At 39.3% G+C, this 23,038-nt stretch overlaps 2 protein-coding genes across 6 annotated transcripts; one reads left to right on the top strand and one right to left on the bottom strand.

Moving 5' to 3' along the window:
• The first annotated feature begins 1,187 nt into the window (after positions 1-1,187).
• On the top strand, positions 1,188-4,737 carry LOC146508363 (uncharacterized). 2 transcript variants are annotated; one of them, XM_085177608.1, is made up of 2 exons: positions 1,188-2,119; positions 3,785-4,737. In XM_085177608.1, exons 1-2 carry the CDS (start codon positions 1,283-1,285, stop codon positions 4,109-4,111), a joined length of 1,164 nt encoding a protein of 387 aa, XP_085033734.1. In that variant the 5' UTR covers positions 1,188-1,282; the 3' UTR covers positions 4,112-4,737. The 2 variants fall into 2 exon arrangements, 1 of the variants encoding a protein (XP_085033734.1); XR_014876881.1 differs by having other exon boundaries at positions 2,001-2,948; positions 3,785-3,890.
• A 1,300-nt stretch (positions 4,738-6,037) lies between these two features.
• Positions 6,038-13,146, bottom strand: LOC146508362 (uncharacterized). Of its 4 annotated transcripts, none has more exons than XM_085177602.1 (5): positions 12,839-13,146; positions 9,419-10,153; positions 8,651-9,043; positions 7,976-8,092; positions 6,038-7,467 (listed from the first exon to the last, which is right to left on the bottom strand). In XM_085177602.1, the coding sequence occupies exons 2-5, from the start codon at positions 10,127-10,129 to the stop codon at positions 6,391-6,393; spliced, it is 2,298 nt and encodes a 765-aa protein (XP_085033728.1). In that variant the 5' UTR covers positions 10,130-10,153; positions 12,839-13,146; the 3' UTR covers positions 6,038-6,390. The 4 variants fall into 4 exon arrangements, with proteins under 4 accessions (XP_085033728.1, XP_085033727.1, XP_085033729.1 ...); XM_085177601.1 differs by lacking the exon at positions 12,839-13,146 and adding an exon at positions 11,890-12,061; XM_085177603.1 differs by lacking the exon at positions 9,419-10,153.
• Positions 13,147-23,038: the final 9,892 nt, after the last annotated feature.

Raw genomic sequence — 23,038 nt, 5'->3', positions numbered from 1 at the left:
CAGCTACACACTTTCACAGGGTTCTGTTAAAAACAGACTCCATGATGGGACCTGTGCTCACAGCCCACTCAAAGCTTGATTGGCATTTGCCAGAAAACACCAGAACTGGCAGGAACTCACAGTGTGCTCTCTAAACAGAGAAAGCAGGTTCATACTGAGCACATGCGACAGACAGCACAGGGACTCTAGGCTTAACCTAACTGGGCAGATTGATTCCCTGAAGTCTGACAAACTTTGTGTTATATACCTATGATCAAATATTCCCTTAATTTCTTTGAGCAGCATATAAAATTTAGGCGGCCAATACTGGAACAGCTTTTAAAACACACAACAAATTGAATCAAATTGTGTAATTTGATTCCCAGACCTCCAAACTCACCATCTGATAAATTTGCCTAAATAACAAAGACATGAAAAACGTGCTTTAGTTCCACACTTTGACATCAAATGAAAATATTGTAGCACTCCTGTTTATCTGATAGTTGTTGAGATAACATTATACTTACTGACAAGTGTCAGCACAACGATAATTGTGATGTTTAAAAAAGAAACACACATATGATAATACCATGTGATTTTTCTTTTTGTTTCCATTTATGGTTACAAACTATCCACCTCTCTACTCTCATACTGCCAGATTAATGGTTTTGCCAGCCAATAAATGATGTACAAAAAAGTATGAAATTAACTTAAGTACTTTCACTTTTGATTAAATAAACCTTTATTAACTGTTTGAACGTTTTTTCTTGAGTTAAGCTGTGAATGTTTTATAAAGTCGTGCTGGTGTAATGATAAAAATGATACCCACCCCACATCAGTTTGCACTGAACCATTTCCCTTTTATATGAAAGGGAACACATTTTTCTGAAACCACTGAAAACATTTCTTCGTGCAACAAGCTGCTTGTCTTTTGAAAACAAGCAGGGAGGGGAAAAAAAAGCTTTTTATTTGGAATGATTATTGGAAAAGTACGGAGCCCCGCAGGGGACATGGGAGAAAAAAAAAATTAAGACGGACTTTTGCGAGATCTCGCAAAACTTTTGCGAGATCTCGCAAAACAAACTCGGGATCTCGCAAAACTTTTGCGAGATCTCGCAAAACAAACTCGGGATCTCGCAAAACTTTTGCGAGATCTCGCAAAACTAACTCGGAAAAAAAAAAAAAAAAAAAAAAAAACTGGAAAAAAAAAAAAAAACTGGAAAAAAAAAAACCTCGGGATCTCGCAAAAGTCCATACCATACACCTCCAAATCAGCACTGAAACTTTAGAAACAACCACAGCGATGGAGGACACACACCCATTTGAGCGATTCATAGATTTTTACTTTGAGCTTGGACTAAACTATAAAGACATTAAAACTGTGCTTTGCAGTAGACACAGTTTTCATATAAGCGAAAGACATCTGAAGAGAGTTCTTAGCGCAAGGGGACACACTCGCCACAAAGCGTACTCTGACCTGGCCGTCTTGGTTGAATTTATAGACAACCAATTGCAGTACTCTGGGCAGCTTCACGGATACCGATGGATGTACGCTAAATGCAGGGAACATGGACTACGCGTGAGGAAAGAGGATGTGCGCTTGGTTTTGAAGGAGCTGGATCCCCGAGGCGTCGCACTGAGGCAAGCAAGACGTTTCAGGCGAAGGAACTATTTTTCAAAAGGGCCGAATTTCATCTGGCACATGGACTCCTACGACAAACTGAAGCCATATGGCATCTGTATCAATGGTAGTATTGACGGTTTCTCTAGAAAACTAATCTGGCTTAATGCGTACACAACAAATAGTAATCCGAAAGTGATCGGGGGGTATTACATAGAAGCGGTGCAGCGTTTAAAGGGCTGCCCTAGAGTTGTGAGGGGCGATCTTGGAACTGAAAATGGCCATGTTAGAGGCTTTCAGCGTTTCCTTGTGCCCGTGGCTCCTAACGACACCCTTGAGAGTTACTTGGAGGGAGCAAGTACCGCCAATCAAAGGATTGAATACTGGTGGCGTTTTCTTCGCAGCCAGTGTCTGGAGTTCTGGTTATCCTTATTTGCAGACATCAGAGACAACGGGTACTTTGATGGTGGGTTTCTGGACAAAAACCTCCTTCAGTTTTGTTGCATGGGACTCATCCAGGTGAGTTAATAAAATATGTTTTGTTGCGTGTATGGATGCATGCGTGTGTGAGTGAGAGATAAAAGAAACTGAGGAAGTGATAGAGAGGTAATACACGAAGTACTGTGAGAGATGAGACCTGTGCCAGGTTTAGGAAATGGAGAGACTTGCAGGAAGAAAGAGACAAGACAGGGAGAAGCGGTTGAGAGGAGCAGGGAGTAAATGAAATAAAAAATTGTGTAAATACTATAATTTAGGCTTAAGCAATCGGCCGCCTTAAGGAAGAGCTCAACAACCAAGACTACAGTAACATCCAGTGTTGGAGAGTAACGGAATACATGTACCGCCGTTACGTATTTAAAATACAAAATATGAGTAACTGTATTCCGTTACAGTTACCGTTTAAAAAGGTGGTATTTAGAATACAGTCACTTTGTTGAAATAAATGGATTACACGGTGGTACTTTCCTGTTTCATATTGTCACGGGTCAGGACTGTTTGGGTTTTGTTTGACAGCTACGTTCTGTTGCTCCAGGCGGCAGCGTTACGGTTGCCATGGTTACAGGGTGACGCTCTCTCTCTGCGTGTTTCCTGGGTGAGAGAGGCCTTTTTGTTGTTGTTGTGCTAAGCTAATAGGCAGAATGCTACAGGCATAGCTCTAAAGAATGTAGCATCATAGGCAGTGTAGTCCGTGCTGCAGGGAGAATGGACTGCCATACCCCTGATGTGTCTGTGAGCGAGGGAGGGAGAAAAAAAAGTAGGAGCTGTCATCGAGCAGAAACGGGAGCTGGAAGCATGTAAATATAATAATAACCACTGCAGCCAAGAAGAGTGCCTGACGAGCCCAGTTGTAAGTAAGCTATTAAGACTAGACTGTACACCGTGTTCGTGTTTTCCTCCAAAAACAATAAGTTCCGTTGGAGCAGCCTTTCAACGCCTCTCTCTCGCAAGCAAAGTTGACCCAGACAACAAAGTAAAGCTATTTTTTGGCTACGACCAGACACAGAACCCACCGTATTAGCCAGAGGTCCCTTTACTATGTTTCGGAGCCACGGACCTTCAGTAACAGTAATAAATCACAGCAATAGTACATTCACGTAGTTGTAAACAGCATGATAATATATTAAGTAATCCAAAGTATTCAGAATATGTTACTCTCATTGAGTAACGTAGCGGAATTTGTTACAGAATACATTTCGGGTCATGTATTCTGTAATGGAATACATTTTAAAAGTAACCTTCCCAACACTGGTAACATCTATGTTGAAGATGTTGACATGGCATATGAAAATTTCTTATCTATAATATTAACTATTTACAATTTGGAATTATTTAGATTGGAATATCCAAATAACTTACAAATACAAAATACAATGATCAGTGACATAAAACAAATTGATTATTATGAGGGGAGTAGATGAGACAAGCAGGTAGTAATAAGACTAATAGTACTAATGTAAGATATCACAGCATAACAGTAACCGTAGTTAGTGTGTGAAACACTTGTACAGATGACATTAGGTAAAATACATGATTACAAAAATTCGCATGATTGTTTAAAAATAATAAATTGCATAAATATAAGAAACCTTCCTCTCAGTGAGTGAGTTGTCTCATCGTGATCTGCGTATATGTATATACGTACATGCGATCACATTTCTTAAATTTCTGTATTCTTTTTAACAGGATGAGCTGGATGACACTGCACAGGTTTGGAATACACACTCCATCAGGCCATCAACAAACATCAATATCCCCAGTGGTCGACCTAATGTAATGTATACATTACCTGAGCTCTACGGGACAAGAGACTTCCTTTGCCCCACTGAAGAAGAAGATGTTGAAATGTGTAAAACTGAGTGTGTTTTTCGACTGACCAAACCATGTGACCCCGATGTATATGAACTGTGCAATATCATCATGACTGAGTCCCATCTGACTCCACCAACAGACCCATATCAGGCTGTGAACTTGTACATGCATTTAAGAGAGAACATCATGGCATTAGTGTAAATTGCATACACTGCAGCAGAGAACATTTCTCAAAATTGACCTGTGCTATATGTGAGAAAGCTAACTTCTGGATATTAAACAGACTGTAAACTGTAAGCTTTCTAGTACACAGTCATTTATGAGAATATCTTATATAGAAATATTTATTGTTGTGTTCCAGGAGGGTCAGTGAACTAAAGTATAAAGGGGAGTCTCTGCCTGTTAATGATATTCTGAGTGTTCTTTAGCACAAAAACATTGTAATGTTCTGTCAAATGTTATCAAGTTCTATGTCTATGTGTATTACTTCGAATTACTTTAACTGTCTATTTGGCTTGATACATGGATCAAAACATAAGACACGTCTTAATTTAATGTGTTAGGAGTTTTAATGTACAGTGTTTACTCAGATAATGGTGGTTTATGTTGAGTATTTTGTAATAACTTTTAAATGGTGAGTTGGTATTTATTTACACCATCTCTATTTGTTAATGATGGGAATGTTTAGTTGTTTATGTTGGCTAGAATACAGTTTAAAATCGAAGAGATATTCTATTATGCCTTGTTGCTTTATATATATTATAACACCAACTGTCACACTGGCAAGCTACATGAAATGGTACTAAGGGGCATCATAATCTGAGGGGGGGGGGGGGGGGGCACCTTGGCATTTTTCTAAACTCAAGTTTCTCTGTCTAAAAATATAATTATTTCATGTCATTTTTGCTATTTTTTTTTTAACTATTTATTCTGATTCCAGACGAGCTTTAGTTTTTTAATGTTGGTTAAACAAAACTGAAAAAATAAAGAACTAAATCGAGACCTTTTGAACTCTTAGAATTTCTAATAGATATAAACATTCTTTTTTGGTCACTGAATTTATCTGAAGCTTATTTTATCAGCTGAATAACAAATTCTTTGCACCCACCTGTTCTGTTGATGAACAGCAATTTCATTCGAATGCTATTTTTGCAAAACTCACCACTTCTGAAAGGATGATATGTGTTGTTGAACTACCGGATAAATAAACTGAAATCTAATCAATTTCTAATTTTTTTTTTGGACTATGTAGTACAGACAACTAAAAAATTGCAAATGACAAAAGCATATCGACAACATCTGTGTATTGACTGCCTGTGTTCCCAGGCACTTTAATTTCAGAGAAGGGTAGACAGAAGTGCATAATCTGTCAAAAATATAGCAATATTTTATAATTAACCATATATACTATTTGATCTAATTAGAAATCCTGGCCTACAATCTTGTTTATCCAAGAAACTGTTAAATCTGATAATCATTGCTTGGTAATTTGTAATTATATAAGACAGTATAAAGAATTGTGAATCATCTGTATGTCACATTATGGCAAAGTCCTTTCAAAAAAGATAACTTGTGATGGCAATATGCTTTTTAACAAAACAACTAGTAAACATTTCAGAAGCTAATCAAGGGAAAATAGGACTTATTGTTACAAGATGATGTTTATAGGCCACATCAGCTTTAAGAATTTGGAAACAGGCTCTTATCATTAACTTTCAATAACTTTTTTCGCAACCATAGTGACATTCTTTACTAATATTAATGGACCTTTCACCCTAAAATCAAATTTACACATTTTTCTGTTCGCTAGCGGTAGTATTCGTTAATCCACATTGTTTTAGTGTGAGTTGCCCAATTTTAGAGATACTGACTGTACAAGCCTACCCTTCTCGTTTCACATGGTACTTAATGCTTAGTAGCAATGTCTTTATGTAGACCTTATGTAGCTTCATGTAGTTTTTCAACAAGGAAGAGATCTCTACAGCTAATATCTCCCAAAACTAGGCAACTCATGACAAAACATTCTAGATGGATAAACAGCAAGCCAATGTGTATCACTGCGGGGTATGCAGGTGTGTTGAGAGAATGTACCCAAAAGCAGACAAGGAGAGAGAGAGGACACTGAACTTAAAACAAAAGCGAGCCTTTATTCTGGCTGATGGCAGGAGTAAAAGGAAACAATGACAATGTGTACAGCAGATTTTGATGTGATCTGTCCCTCTAACGCTAAACACAAACCTTGTTTTCAACAGAAGTTAAAGATGCGGTCATTTTCAAAGAATTTTAAACAATAAAGAGTCCTTGTGAAATCTGAGCTAACATACAACTAAACCATCAGAAAATTAAATTTGTGACTGCTTATTATACAGCTGAATATATCAAATGCTTCAATGAGAAATGAAACAAGACAGAATTTATGAACTCAAGGATAATCATACATATAACAATTACAGCTGTAACCATTAGTACACTCATCAAGTTCAAATGATGTCCATTTCAAAGTAATTGCTGGAAAGGATATTGTCGAACTCTGTGCGAAATTCAGGATAAGAACTGTAAGTGCATGGCACTTCAAGGGTAGCTCCACAGGTGTGAGCAACAGGCCTTCTGTTGAGCCCAGTTTCAGCATTAAAGCACACCAAACTTTTGTCAACACATATCACAGAAGATCCTGTGCAGAAGTGCAGGATTTTTTCAGCTTTGGTTTCATCAGCGTTTTTAACATAACGCTGAAGATGGTTAAAGGTTGTCTGTTCTCCGTGAGACAGCATCAATTTTGTTGTTTCAAATAGCTGCACTAGTCTTTTGCCTGTGGCCTTCTTTGTCTCATACAGAGATAACACACTTTCCTTGTCTGCCAGTTTCAGCTGCAGATGTGCCATGGGTGTGGAGAAGCAATCCATTATATACTTTGGCTCTTGGAGAATGGCCTTATGAGCCATTGTTTCAATGGCAGGCTGCATGTTGTTCTTAGGTGGCAGGAAGTGGGAACCCATCCTTGTAAAAAGGTCAAGCAGGTCCTCTTCATCATTTTCATCCATTGTGCCTTGGAGAGCCTTCTCAACAGCTGATCTCTCAACAGGAGGGAGATAGTTGAGAAACGATGCAATCAGAATGTCTACATCAACTGAGTCCATTCCGTGGATGCAAGCAAAAATGAAAGCCTTTGACAGCCTCACTGGAAAGACACCATGGTCTAGTAAGCCTTTCACCCATATCTGCCCAACTGCTTGCCATTCAGCCTCACTAAAGTCTGGTCTCAGCCTTGGAACTCGTTCATTTTCACCTTCACACTGTTCCAAAAATTGCTCCCAAAATGCAGTGTAAACCTCCCTTGACACCCCAGCATCATCAACAGCATTTTCATTTACAAAGTTCATCTTTAAAGTCTCATTCAGAATGCTACTGTCCATAAATACAGCCAAAAGATCATCAACAACTTTTATCCTGCGAATTGATACATGTAGGGGGCTCTGTGGGTCTCCTGAATTTGATGGGGAAAGTTGGTTGCTTGAATCTAAAGGCAAACCTTGTGCGATGAAATTCAGTCCATGGTCCTGAGTAAAAGACAAAACATGCACATTCCATAAGAAATGCAAATGAATTGTACAGATTACACAATATCAATGTTCTGAAAAAGTTTGAAATTTATTTGTCTAATTTTAGTGGGCTGTACATTCCCAAACCATGGTTGCACTGACAATTTATGTATAACATTCACATTTTGGCCTGATGGATGTCCTCGTATGCCTCACAGAAAATTATACAAGTGTTCTTTACATGTATGAGAAGACTCACTTCTGTGCAAAAAAGGTAGAAAACACAATAGTGACACCAAAACAATGTCTCACTGCTGTGTTATGTAAATAATTTAATTTCAAGACTAAATTTCCTGTTTAATCTTATCTTAATGTTAAACACTGGAATTGTCTCTCAACTGACAATATCCTTTTAATTCAAATGGACCCACAAACTGCCATATCCTCAGAAAATAGCATGAAATTTTGGCATCTCTACAGTATGTAAAGATAGGTGTTTATGGTTGCCCGAATTGATCCATCTTACCTGTGTAATCTGGGGTGCTTCCTCCTGTATTGACTGCATATGGGGTGTGGGCAAGCCATTAGCTGAAGACAATGGTAGCAGGAAACCATCCATAGGTAATCCATTTGTGTCGGCATTCTGAGAAGGAAGTATTGCATTAACTGACAACAGACACCTTAACCCTTCAAGATTAGAAGACTCTTCTTCAATCTTCTACCTTGGCCTATTCTAAATCATGAATGTTCTTAAAAAGTCTGCAAAATATGTCAATAGGTCTTAAGAAATAGAAAAAAGATACACCTCTTTATTTTCAGCCTACATGTCTCACTTACAAGAGTAAAAAGACATATTACAGTGGAATTCCACAGGTTTTTATCAGATCTTGATGTACTTCTTACTACTTAAAATGTTGTATTATTGCTGCAACAAAATCAAGTTTTAAACAAACAAGAGATGAATTCTGATTAATAGAAATTGAGCAAGTGTTTCACAGTACTGTAGGTTATTTCTTTTAAGACCCAAAAGAATAATATTACAGAAAATAACATACATGCTTAAATTTTGTCCAAGCAGGAATGCATGATCAGCTTTTTTAAAATCAGAACTATGCAAGTTATTGAATTTGATTATTAATAAATTTCCATATTTTGTAACACTTACATAAACCATATCAACCACAACTGTCCATGGTCTTACCTGTCTGAGATCCTCACTGTTGACATAATTCAGGGTTATCACGACTGTGTCATCACCATCTGCTCTGACAAGATCCTCTTCAGGATTCCATAGAACCGTATCCACTTCGTCTGTGTCTGGAAAACGAAATTCCAAATCTTCTGGAAGTTTCTCCCGGGACTCTAGTTTGAAGGATTTGTTAGGAACTATACTGGTCAGATCAATAATTTCAGAGCAGTGGTCAGGGAAATCATGATCACTTGAGTCAGTCTGCTGCTGCTGTCCCACAACAGTGTTTTTAATGTCTTTTGGGGTTGAATGCATATGATGTGATTTTCCTGGACTTTGTGTTGTCACTGCCTCGCAGAGTGATTTCAGTTTTTTTGGATTGTGTCCCATCTGGAAATTGTGAATCTGTGAACCAGAAAACAAACACAAGAAACAAACGAAAATAACTCAATTATTTTTTCAGCAGCCAGTCATTTAGAACATGTTAATGAATACAAAGCTGTAAGTCTTTCACAGATGTATTAAATGTACCTTACCACACAAGTCAACAACAAATTCCTTGAATAATTTCATCCTACAGAAGTGCAAATATTCGTAGATGTACATAAAGCACTTGAATAAGACAACTCTTTATTGCCGTTGCACAGTCATACCTAGTACAATAGTACCACAAAATTAGAACATGTCGCATGTTACCACCAAGCACTAATAAACACAACAAAATACAGTAACTTTAAAGTGATCATTATTTGTAATAATAACTTTCTTATTTTAACAAACCTGTTTGCCAGTGTCACTGTCAGATGAATCCCCATGGTCAAGTAGATCTGGGACAAAATCATCTGTCTCACTGTCAAATCCAAGTAATGTCACCGGTGAATCTTCTTCAGTTATGCTGACAGAAAAATCCTCTTCAGATGAGGACTGAACTGTTGATGGTGTTTCATCTTTTGTGCAAATGTAAAATCTCATGAGCTTCAATTTGGTTTGTTCATAAAGTTTGCCAACAGTGTCATCTAAAGCAATCGGATTTCTTTTAAAATCACAGACATCAATGACAAAGTCTTCAACTCTCCCTTTTGGCGAGTACCCATCTGGAAAAAACAGGTCCTTTCCCATTTCCAAAATCTTAGCTACAGTTGTAGTTTTTTCCACAGTTGCATGTCTTGTTCCTCCACCATTTCTGGTTCTCACTTGACGGTATTCATTACTGCTTAAATGAAGCCATCCGATTTCTATTTTTCTGCAGGTCTTCTCTCCTGCAGTATTTCTCTGTCTTGCCATCCCTTCACCTTGCTTGTGGAACACACCTGATGAACCACACAGCACTCCTTTGGTTTTTGATCTTATTTTCCGTGCCGCAATTTTATCTCTTAGGTTCTGCAGAAGAGTCTCTTTATCTGTGCTGTACTTAGTTTGTTGACAGAAGGACTGGACAGCTACTCTGTCACCATATGTCCTTATGTATTTTGCCATTTGTACATCAGTCATGACGGACAGCACTGCCTTATCCACCTGCAGACATAAAACATTAGAGAAATGCTATTAATATACTTTTATTCTAGGAAGCCACAGAACTCTATTTCTAATACAGTTAGTATTCCATGTGTGCTAACACATGGAATACTAACTGTATTAGAAATAGAGTTCTTAATCACTGTTCATGATCATTATCAAAAGTTACTCTGACAACTTGTGTCTTATTACCTTACTGTTGCTCTGTTAGTATTAGTATAGTAATAGTAGTAGATATTTATATACTACGTTACTAAAAAATATTTTGCTAGTAAGGTATAAGTAAGGTAAGTTCCACCAAGTATTTTGTGCTATGGTGTCCATGTTACCATGGTAATGGCACAGCCAGATAACAACATCCAAATTCATGGGCTGCAACCTCTTTTTCTTTTAACTTTATTTATCACATTGTCCAAATTCATGGGCTGCATCCTCCTGAGGACGCTTTTGTAGACCGATTACGTCACAGCGATGCGCCGAAGGCTATCCAAAATCCGTACTAGTTTTTTTTTATTTGCACAGAAATGTACAACAATTATGGCAATCTCTACAAAGATTCTATTTTAAATTCGTAGACTCCACCGAATGCAGCGGACAAATGCGTCCTCCTTTTCACCGAATTTTTTTTTTAATTATTAAACTTTATTAAGAAACAGTATACAGAACATGTATACAACCAGAACAAAATTAACATATACCAGGAGAACGGCACAACTCCCGGCACATCATTTTCAGCTCACCTCGGACTTTTGCTACTCAGGCTAAACGTAATATATAAAACACTTAGACAACCTAAAAATGTTAATGTTTGGCTTTTTTCAGTGTTTTATTTGTTCGTGAGTAAACCGGTTTGGCTGAGATTAAAGTTATTAGATTAAATTAGATAAAATAAAACTTTATTAATCCCCTGGGTGGGTTCCTCCTTGGTTTTTACACCGCTTATGCTGGGCTCACACTGTGCGATTTTTGGCCCATTTTGAGCCGATTTTTGAGTCGTGCGACTGTTTTTGCGATGGCCCGATTTTGGCCTTCGTCGTGCATCGTATAGTATACCTGGGGTAACGAGAAGCGATTAACACCTCACGACCAGCTCCCGATCATCAATCGCTTGGTCGTGAGGATTTCAAACCTGTTTGTAGCAATTTAGCAAAGTTGATGGCGTGTCTGTGTGAGTGAAAGACAGAGAGGGAGAGCGAGCGACAGAATTTCTGTTATAACCTTCATTTTATGGACGCACAGTGTGAGCACTCGGGTCGCATCAGAGCATCGGGTCGTATAGTGTGAGACCCTGCATCGTGACCTACGAACTTCTAACCCCTGCGAGTCAATGTACAGTTTGAGCAGGAGCTGAATCGCGCGACTGTAAAAATCGCACAGTGTGAGCCCAGCATTAGATAGAAAGGAGCAGACGGACGAGTTTAATAAACTCCTCCAACGCAGTGGTGACGCTAATCAGAAGGCTAGACCGTCCAATTTCCCCAGCCGTTTACTTCCGGCCTACTTCTGAGGACCCGCCCCACGTAGACCACGAAGCCCGAGTCCTCGGGATGATGCAGCCCATGAATTTGGACACGATTTGAAATTTCAAAACATATGTGCACTTAACAGTTATGTTTAATGAACCTGAACATATTTACAAGAATTAACATTAAAGGCCTGCATATACGACCTAGGTTTTTCAACAAGTTTCTCGCCTTTTGAACCGCGGTGTTTAATGCTTTGTTGTTTATACGTACTTTGTCTTGTTGCATGTGCATGATGTCGTCGTGTGGGACCTCTCTTGACCGCAAGAAATGTTCTAAATCCTCCTCCATGTCTGCACCTACGGGGGCTCCGTACGCACCCTTCAACTGAAACGCTATCAAAAGGAGCGGGATCTTTTGCGAGATCCCGAGTTTGTTTGTTTTTTTTTTTGGGTTTTTTTCCCAGTTAGTTTTGCGAGATCTCGCAAAAGTCCGTCTTAATTTTTTTTTCTCCCATGTCCCCTGCGGGGCTCCGTAAATTAGTCCTGTTTAAATAGTATAGTGTTTTTTTTTCCTCTTATTGTTTTATTTTAGGTCACTCTGGAATGGTTCCTAGGTTTTATTTCACTTGTCATCAGAGATGGGCAGTAACGCGTTACTTGAAAAAAGTAATCGGATTACAGTAACGCGTTACTTGAAAAAAGTAATCGGATTACAGTAACGCGTTACTTGAAAAAGTAATCGGATTACAGTAACGCGTTACAGTAACGCGTTACTTGAAAAAGTAATCGGATTACAGTAACGCGTTACAGTAACGCGTTACTTGAAAAAAGTAATCGGATTACAGTAACGCGTTACAGTAACGCGTTACTTGAAAAAAGTAATCGGATTACAGTAACGCGTTACAGTAACGCGTTACTTGAAAAAAGTAATCGGATTACAGTAACGCGTTACAGTAACGCGTTACAGTAATCTGATTACTTTTTTCAAGTAACGAGTAAAGTAAGGGATTACTATTGCAAAAACGGTAATTAGATTACCGTTACTTTCCCGTTGGAACTGCGTTACTAAAACCGTGATTTTCTTGCGAGAATGTCTCATGACAGTGACATAAGCGAGTGTGATGTTAGTGACAACAGCTGTGTGCAGATCAACAATGGATAATATATCGAGTGCGGGAGAGAGTATGAGCGTGCAGCGTTTAAAGCGTGGAAGTACTGACCTTATTTTGAGTTTGATTCCATAAAAAGTGACAAAAACATTAGTGTCCGCTGTGCGTGGGAAGAAAACTTCTTTTTACAGCGAAAAAAACCCCCCTAAACTTCCAAGCAAACACCGAGTAGCTACGACATAATGAGAAACTCACAGAGAAACTGCGGTATCCTTCCACTGACCGCTGCGGCACACCTGCACCAGGATAAACCTCCGCCTACTCTACAGGTGAAAATAGAGCAACAGGACCGCTAGTCTTTGACTTTATTTATTTTCTGCTGTATTTTCCTTGCATCTGAAAGAGTGAGTGTAAACACACACAAAAAATAAATAAAAAAAAATTATATATATATATATATATATATATGCACTGCACCACTGCTGTAAAGAGTCTGGTTTCTTCATGGTGTTGAAGTGTCGAGGGGAGAACGCAGCCCTGAAGGAATGTCTGACACGACACTACCAGGACCCCACGTTTTTCGAAGAGTGCAAGCAGGAGTACATTCGAGAGAAGCTGGAATTTGAGAGGACGGGGATTCCAGCCAAGAACATGAAACAAAAACTTCCGACTAGCATGTAAAATAACAACACAACAAGCTTTAAAGCTTGTTGTGCTTTTATTTATATATATATATATATATATATATATATATATATATATATATATATATATATATATATATAAAATCAGTAATTAATTACTGATTACTTTTTTCAAGTAACTTGACCAACACTGCTTGTCATCTCTTTTCACCTTTCAGCACTCAGCGTTATGTTTGCTTTGCCTTCAGTGCTGTGATTTACAGACACATACGCAGCTATACAAGACACACACACACCCCTTTAGTGAACATTCACACTCAAGTTAATTTAGGAAAACTGAACGCATTGACGTTTGCCACACGGAATGTACGAGGGGCCGGTTCCAAGAAAATAGACTAACACTTGTTAATGGCTTACAGGCACATTTTCTTTCTGCAGGAAACTTAGTTTGTCCAAAACATTTGCACGCACACTCAACTCTCCACATGTCCCTCTTACTCAGCCTGCTACAACTCAAAACAAAACAGGTGCAGCCACATTCACAGAAATAGAAACTTCACTGTAGCAACAATGTAACAGATACAGAAGATATATTTATGATACTTAGATTCATATTTTGACTAGATAAATTATATATTGCTTGTATATATAAATGACCCTCCCTCCTTTCATGCTTTCACTACCTCATTTTGGGATCACTCTAACACTCTAACAGGTGACTTTAACCTGGTATTTAATCCAGAAATTGACAGGCTCAGTACAGCAGTGAGTCAAAGGAACTGGCAGTCTAGACGTTCTTCAAAAGTACTGCTGTATTGTTTGTCTCAGTGATAATTGGTGTTCATATCACTCTACTCTCAGGGATCACACCTATTCAACAGTACACCACTCACATCAGACTACTTTTTAGTTAGCAGCTCCATTATGATGGATATTACAGGCACTCAGATTTATCTTAGTACAATCAGTGTATCACTGCTCCCCAGTGATCAATTCAATTATTTAGTGGAGGTGGTTGGCTGTACTCTCCACTCTCTGTATGCCAAGCAGGTGGTCACATAGGCAACAGTGGGTAGGGCTGTTGCTTGCTGTGCAGTGACCCACTACAATCCTAATGGCTCATGATACATCACTATACACATAGGGCCATGGGGCATGTGGGTTATCCAGAGGTTGGAGGGTAGGGGTTGGTGAAGTGGCCTCATACACCCCTTTACAGCCTCAATTTTATGTCCACGTATGTATTGTAATGTAATGTCCCCCTGTGTCACTACCAGGTGTACTCCGAGAAATTTTGCACTGCTGACGATCTCGACGGCAGAACAGTTGATATGGAGTAAAGTAGGGTGGCAGAGTTCCTCCTGAAGTTAATCATTTTCATCGCCTTAAGGATGAGAACAATGGGTCGAGCACAGAGCCCTGGGCAGGTGCCAGTGTTGCTGAGACAGGACATAGTTGGTTTCTTGGACACTGGGATGATCTTGAGGCAAACACGAACCGTTGTGCTCAGGGATGTTTTGAAAATGTCAAAACATGTGCCAGTTAACATTTGAGCACCTAACCAGGCATGTTGTCTGGTCTAGCTGTTTTCTTAAGCTAACTTCAAAATGTTCTTAATATCACCGCTGTCAGTTGCAGAAGCTGGTTAGCACATCTTCTAATGAGGCATCACTGCTGCAGTCTTGGAGTACTGGTTTGTACTCTGTAATGCATTGCATTTCTTGCCATGTGCTTTAGGTTTCAGTCTGTGGAGTTTCTTTGCACACTTAGTCCTTTTCATGGCCTGGGACAGTTTAGTTCTTTGTGTTCAGAAAGATAGAGGTTCCAATGATGATCCACTTAGCTGATTTTTACAGTCTTCTCAGAGCAAACTATAGCCACACATGAAAGCTATAAGAGCCACTTAAACTCCATAAAAAGATAGTATGTGGACCTCTGGTTAGTTATTTGGTTAAATGTTTCCCCTAGAAACTTCAGGACCATTACCTTAGAGGAGGCTGTCTCATTAAACAGTAGTCAGGAGTAGTAGAGCCCCTAGTGTTTTGTCATAATGCTCTGCTGGAGGAAAAGGAGCTCCTCACTACAGTTAATTATCCAGCCCACCTACAGTTTATAATCTGAGACTCTGTGTGAAAGTTCCTCACTCTGGAGTTTGAATTCAATCAGGTGAGCAATTAGATGGCAGAGTTTGTCCTTCTCATTATCAGCCCACCCAGAGCATGAAGCAGCATCACTCTGATTTCTCATACCCAACAAATAAGGACAACTTTATTTCATTCAAACACCTCCTTGTTAGCATCTGTAAAATTTGGACCCTCATGTGAATAGCTCTATATCATTTAGACAATTTAGTGTATGTGCATTTAAATGAGTACTTTATTTCCTGGGTCCTAGTCAGAAAAAAAAGCAGCTTTGGGATACCCAGTTTCAATGTTTATATTCTACTGAGTGGACATATCAGTTGTTAGTTCCAGGCAGGCTCAGAAGGCTGATTGTTGTATTCTGTGGTGCTCAGATCCCCACATTATTTGTTACATTTCACCCCTGGAAATTTTACATTCACTTCACACAACCATTAGAGGTCCAATGGTAAGCTGTAGGTAGCATGTTTATTATAATAAAAGAATGACAGTTTACAAAGTGAGGTGTAAGACATAATTTGATACTAGTACCTACCCAAAAAAGAGAAATAAAATTCTGGCAAGCGGCAGGAGTGGGTCAAACAGGAAGGACAGAGTGGTTCAAAGAAATGGGCGCCATTTATTTGAAGCATTCTCTGGCCACGCCCTCCCCGGAGAGCAGCAGGGAGGGCGTGGCCTCAAGTCTGTGTCCCAATTGTTAGAAACCCTGATAGAATGAGTATTTTATGATTTCAAGCATCTTTCTGTTACTTTCCTAATTGGCGGAAAGCTCACTTTGAACTTTGAGGGATGTTTTGAAAGCAAAGCTTTTTTTCTTCCTGTTTGTCGATTAGCTAGCTAGTTAATCATCTATGCTAACTCAGTGCTCTGAATGTATTTGCACTTGTCTGTTAAAAATTTGATTGCAAGAGCAAAACAAAGTAAGCATGTGACCATGTGGCCAAATAGCTAGTGTTATTACTGATTCAACTTTTTTTTTTTTCCTTTCTTTTTTTCTTTTTTTTAAACATGTTGCTCATGTATTTAAGCTCTTGACAAATTTTCATTGAACAATCCCTTTCGACGTGTAAGACATATTTGTCCATCCCTGTCATGGATCCCCCAGTCTGAAACTTTCAATAGTATCAAAGAGGCTATTTGTGTATATGTGTGCTGACAGGCTGTAGAGAATTAACATTATTAGCGTTCACCCTAGCTTCCCATGATCAGTCATGGAGCCAGCTCTCAGAGTTCCCATGGGCCACAATTTTTAACCCCATCACACCTGCAAAATACCTTGGTCGTAATCTACGTTTCGAACATTAAAATGAGGGCTTGTTGCTTTTACCATTTTTTTAGCTAGCTGAGTCACGTCATTTGCATTAGTGACATTTGTCTCCCTTTAAATGATCCACTGTGAATCACTTCCTCTTACCTGGAGACAAGACGACCCCCCCCCCCCCCCCCCCAAAAAAAAAAAAAGAAAAAAAAGAAAACGAAAACACAACAACATCTGATGCTCCAACAACTTAGAATACACAATGAAAACTGTTTTAGGAGTGGTCAAATTATTATTACATTACATTATTACATTTTACTGCATTTTTTTTTTTAGACACAAAGTATTGGGACCAATGTCAGAAGTTGTTGGATGTTTACACCTACATCCTGACATCCCATTTTGTTGTTACCTCACAATGAGAAGGCCATTTACAGCTTAGCAGGCTCCCTCCCATTCCCTCTGCTTTTCCATCAGCAATTTACGCTTTCTGGCAGCATCCCATTTACAAATTTTTAGTTGTTCTTAATCACTTCCAATAAGCTGGATACTGATCTTGACACCTCACCTATTTGGTTGAAGTGATAGAATTCCCATGCCAGTTCATGAGTGTTACAGCACCAATTTGTTGGCAGATAGACATCGTTAAGAAGCTCTGCCAGTTTGGAGACTTCAGTAATCCGTTTAGAACAAGTAACATTTTTAATTATAAAATTCAGTCATCTTAAAATTTTATAAGAGCAACCATACTGGCCATCAGAAATTGAATGGGGAAAAAAGTGCGCTGTGGGTGATGTAAGCTGCTCATTATTGTGAATGCCTTTTCACCTGTCAAACAGTTTTGCCACAAACTGACATTTGCAATTTTCCCCTGTTTGGTAACCCCTCGGGGAATATTCTCTGCTAAAGTGAGGGTGATTTTATTGCTTGAGGAATCATTAGTGCCATTCAGGGCTTGTAGTGTGAGGAGACAACTGCCTCTAAGAAATATCACAACATATCCCAGAATTTGTTCACCAAGTTTAAGGCAAGTGGGGAAAAAAGTCTCAATATAATGAATTAAAAATAGCGACAGGTAAAATATATTAGTGTTTGCTGGATGAACATGAATAATGTATTTGCAAACCGAACCATTTAAACTGAAGGCTCCCCTCCCTGCTCATTTGTGTGCTCACATAGGAAGCCGCATAGGTAAGAATGAGCTGACGGCTACAGTTTAATTTCTACGGAGCCCCGCAGGGGACATGGGAGAAAAAAAAATTAAGACGGACTTTTGCGAGATCTCGCAAAACTAACTCGGGATCTCGCAAAACTTTTGCGAGATCTCGCAAAACAAACTCGGGATCTCGCAATACTTTTGTGAGATCTCGCAAAACAAACTCGGGATCTCGCAAAACTTTTGCGAGATCTCGCAAAACAAACTCGGGATCTCGCAAAACTTTTGCGAGATCTCGCAAAAGTTTTAGCCGCATTCTTCCCATTACCTCGATGCTAACGGGAGGTCTCGACCTCCCGTTAGCTTCGAGCTAATGGGAGGTCGAGACCTACTACAGCCGGGAGGAACACCGCTTTCCCGGCACATCGTGCTTCGACCGCCCGGTCGGCTTCGAGCCAGCGTCCGAAGAATGCGGCTAAAACGTTTGCGAGATCTCGCAAAAGTTTTGCGAGATCTCGCAAAAGTTTTGCGAGATCCCGAGTTTGTTTTGCGAGATCTCGCAAAACTTTTGCGAGATCCTGAGTTTGTTTTGCGAGATCTCGCAAAAGTCCGTCTTAATTTTTTTTTCTCCCATGTCCCCTGCGGGGCTCCGTAGAAAAGTTTACGTTCACAAGCATTTAAAATTGACTTTGTATGTGTATCTGTCAGTGTGATTTGTGGTTAAAAGAAATTACAGTGCACGATCAATGGTAGCGGACTTCAAGCAGAAAAAAGCTCCAGCTTTTCATGTTCATGAGTATAATTAAGCCCCAAGAAACGAGCAACACTTCATGCTCATGGAGCAGACACTTCTCAATCAAAAAGGAGTGATCTATTTATTGTTCTTCTAATTCTAATCAGGTCCCTAATTTACAAATAAACAAATAAACATCTTATTTAGTAATTCCTGAAGTTAACGACTGAGACCATACACTCACTGGGAAAGTGTTTACTGAGGTCATTGCTTTCCAAAATTTCTTTATATTCTGACTTTTCTTTATTACCAGAAAAGTCGAACCCTGCTGGCCATTAGAAAGAATGCAGGTGTTTCACCTTGGCTTCAGTTTCCAGGCCCAGTTCACCAAAATATTCAGAAGCAGTTCATGCATAAGCTGCTTTAATTCCTGTTGATCACAAGAGGGCAGACGAGCTCCTGACATGTAGCTATCAATGAGCTAACAGTTAACATTTAAGCAAAGTACAGCACTTACATCTCCAACTGGCAACCAGCACCATGTTGATGAGCGTAGGTAAAATATACATTCTGCTCTTGGCTGTTTAGTATGAAAAACACTGTTAATGTCACCTGAAGCAGAGAGACTTCTTTACTTTCTTTAAAGTTCACTTAAAACCCCTTTAACATAACACATACTGTGTTTTGTTTTTAACTGATATAAAGAAATTAAATATAAAGGAAATTCGGGGGTTTCATGTAAAGCATCTTGAGTTGCAGTTGCAGGATTTCCCCGGGAGGTGGCGATGTTTCCTCTGCATGCATGCAGGCAGTGCACGCTGCACACAGGTATACTCACTACGATGGAAAAACAGACTTTAACAGGCAGGTAGGAAATCAAAAACACCCGTTTATACATCTGTTTAGTTTAGTAGATTTTTAAAGATTTTCTTTAGCAATATAATTCAGTCAGTGTTGAATGAAGCCATAATTCGGCATGTGCAATAGTCAACAAATCATTTCTGCTGTTTTCACTGACCAGACCTACAGCTCGGCTCTAGCTGCATCTGAAACTAACAGGCACACATTCAAACAGATACAATCAAAGTCAAACCCGGCTCTGTGTGTGTGTGTGTGTGCGTGTGTGTGTGTGTGTGTGTGTGTGTGTGTGTTGCACCACCGTATCTGTCCTCTTCCTAGTTAAAAAAAGAATAAATCTTTTTTTTTTTATTCTTGCATATGTGTCACACTTACTAATTTTAAATACTAAAGATTACCGGAATCAATGCAAGTTTTCAATCCAGTTTTTAAACGATGACGTTATTTATTAAGGCGAAAAAAGGCAAAGGTCAGTTCTTTAGATGCTGGGTTATTTTGTCACCTCCTGGATGAGTTGTTGATGCCCTCTCAGAGTCATTTTGGTAATGTACAACCCCATCCCCCCTCCAAATATATGCAATCATCATTCAAAACTGTATTTTAAATTTACTCAAGTTAGCCTTGTCTAATATGACAAAACAGAACAGAAACAATGAACAAACAAATCAGGAAGGGCAAATACTTTTTCACAGCACTCTACATCTTTACTCTGTAGCACGCTGCCTCAGAGCATCTCTGCTCAGAAAACCAGACATCACCTCTTGCCCTCATCAGAGGAACCTTCAGTTCTTTACCCACAGCAGAGGAGCATGCTCTGTGCTGTTCTGGGTCACATGGCTGAGGTCGAGGGAAAACACTGGAGCGTTTGTGGTCTTGTGTCCTTGGACCTGAGCCTTAAAGCTGTTTGGGTTTGCTCACTTCCTCGGAGCCTAATTCACACACGCTAAGGAGATTGACAGACTCGTACTGACCTATTAAACAATAAAGATGAGTCACAGACAGCGCTCCCATTTAAACTCATGCCGTCACACAGAGCTTCATTAAAACACATCGTCAGGACAGGCAGGTGAGCTGTTCACTGTTCTGGGCTTGTAATCACATATTCAGGGGTAAAACTGTACTTTCAGGGCAATTAAATTCTTTCACAAACATAACACTTGAGACAAACTTTTCCACAAGGAGACTGATGCCATGAAGCCATTTGAAAGAGACATCATTAAAATTCAAAATGGATAAAAGTAAAATGAAAATGAAGAAGGATTTTAGAATTTTGAGATGATTTAAGGAAGGATTAAAACAAGTTTGGTAAAGTATGATGTCTCTGGATAAAATAATGTGATACAGAATAACTTGAGACTCAATGTCTAAACTTTTTAAATATATATATTAGAGATGGCACGATACCACTTTTTTATGACCGATACGATATCATAAATTTGGATATCGGCCAATATCAATAAAACTGTTTTTTTAAATATCTTGCTGCATTTTGTATAAGCTCAAGTTTAAATAAACAACAACACTAAAGCTATTCTGTTATACCTGTATGTAAAAAATACACTGCACCCAAAATATTTCATAGTTCAGCAAAACTTATCAATCTAATAAACTTAAACCTACTCCATCCTCCCTATTCTGGTATTTTAAAGAGTACAGAAATATTAAGCAACCTAACTAATAGGGTTGCAAACTCCCAGCAAAAAAAAAAAAAGGGAACCACCCCCCAACCTCCACCTCATGATGCTTAATTGACGTAATCAACTTTAATTTGATGCAGCATGAAGAAAAAAAAATGCACAGAAATAAATTATTTTTCAAGAATAATTAAATAGATTCAACATCTTTCTTCTACAGAATTGCAGACTGCACAGATGGTACCTTCCCAAAGGAAAAAGTACTATAGCTTACTAGGGTATATTAGACTTAACAGTTACTACATACAGTAATGGACTTCTATATATTTTACATAAGATTCAAACTTTGGGTGTAAGATTCAGAAAATTAATTATTAAAAGCTAGACATTTTAAATGAGAATAAGAAAGAAAAGTATGTCTTTGTGCCCCCCTTTTCCCTGTTAATGCCCTATCGGCCCCCCTGGCTAAACTAGATCTGCCCCTGCACAGTTACCAGCTGTCAGCTGCGTAGAAAAGGATCCTGGTCTACAAAGTAATATTAAATAAATTCTAACAACAGCTTATCAAGGTTAAACGTGCTGCTGTTGTTCAGCCGCTGGTTTCCTCTTTCTGGTGCAAAGTGGGCCAAAAACAAAGAAGAGAGACGGACTGGCGACAGAAAAGCCGATCAGCTGATGATTAAGTAGTTTCATGATTGAAGTAGCAGCAGGAGAGGGAGGGAGAGAGGCAGTCGCTCCATATATCGGTTGTTAAGCTTAACGTGCGAATGCTTTACAAACATTCAGAGATGAACTTACACACTTGCTTTACTTCTCTCTGGGATCACTTCCTCGGAGATGAAATGCTGGTGAGGCTACAAATACACACAGCCCTATCACAGCACACTGCTTCGACGTGCAACGGTTATGAGCCGAGTTACGCCGTGTTGCAAGTTTTGTGAGGTGCGTTTTTTATATGTAATGGATCGGATTACATTTTTTATTTCTCTCCGATATCCGATCCAGTAATTTACGTCAGTATCGGACCGATACGTAATATCGGATCGGTCCATCTCTAATATGCATCAACACTTCACCAAGTTCTTTTGATTCCTCAGAGGCATCCAATGGAAGACAAAACACTGCTCAGTAGACCATTTAACACTTTATTTCTCTTTCATATTACTTCTAGAAGGGAGATGCGTCCTGCATGACATTTTGCCATGGGTCTCAAAATGTTGGTGTGCCCCTAACAGTTTTATTACAGAAGCTCTCTCATTCTAGTCTAAACAACAGTGTCTCAGTAACTTTCCACTAGAGATGGTCCCCTCTTATCTACTTTTTCCCAGGCAAGCATGAGCGAGAGTCTACAGCTTTCTACTCCCCAAGGACACATGGTCCAATGCCTTTATTTTTCAGTTGAGCATCTTGGCTGTCACCATCTTGATGTTTTTAACCCAGACATAAGGAACGAGAGGGGGGAGTGACCATGAAACGGAGGAACGCTCCATGCAAACAGACAGTCTACATACTTCAAAAACATCCATCCATCCCTGCTTTGCTGTGCTGACTTCCCTCGCCCCAGTGACCTCCTTCAGCTCATCTGGGGAGACACCAGGGTGCTCCCAAGCCAGCAGCTAGACAACCTCTTCTCAGTGTGTCTTCCACCTCGCATAGGTATTCCAAGGTGCATCCAGGAGGCATCCTGGTCACATGTTGAACCTCCTTAACCGCCTTCTGTCAATGTGGAGGCCCACTTCACTCCTAGGCCCTCCTGAAATAATCAAGTTCCTTACTCCATCTCTAAGACTCATTAAAGCTTTAAGGTTTCTCCAAATTTATAAACAGTACATTTGCATAATGACTGAAATTAGCAAGCTTTTCATAAGGTTGGCAAAACTGCAGTCA

Source organism: Neolamprologus multifasciatus, chromosome 11, assembly GCF_963576455.1.
Source record: "Neolamprologus multifasciatus chromosome 11, fNeoMul1.2, whole genome shotgun sequence".
In the NCBI taxonomy this organism is placed as follows: domain Eukaryota; kingdom Metazoa; phylum Chordata; class Actinopteri; order Cichliformes; family Cichlidae; genus Neolamprologus; species Neolamprologus multifasciatus.
This window is presented reverse-complemented; position numbering and strand designations above follow the sequence as displayed.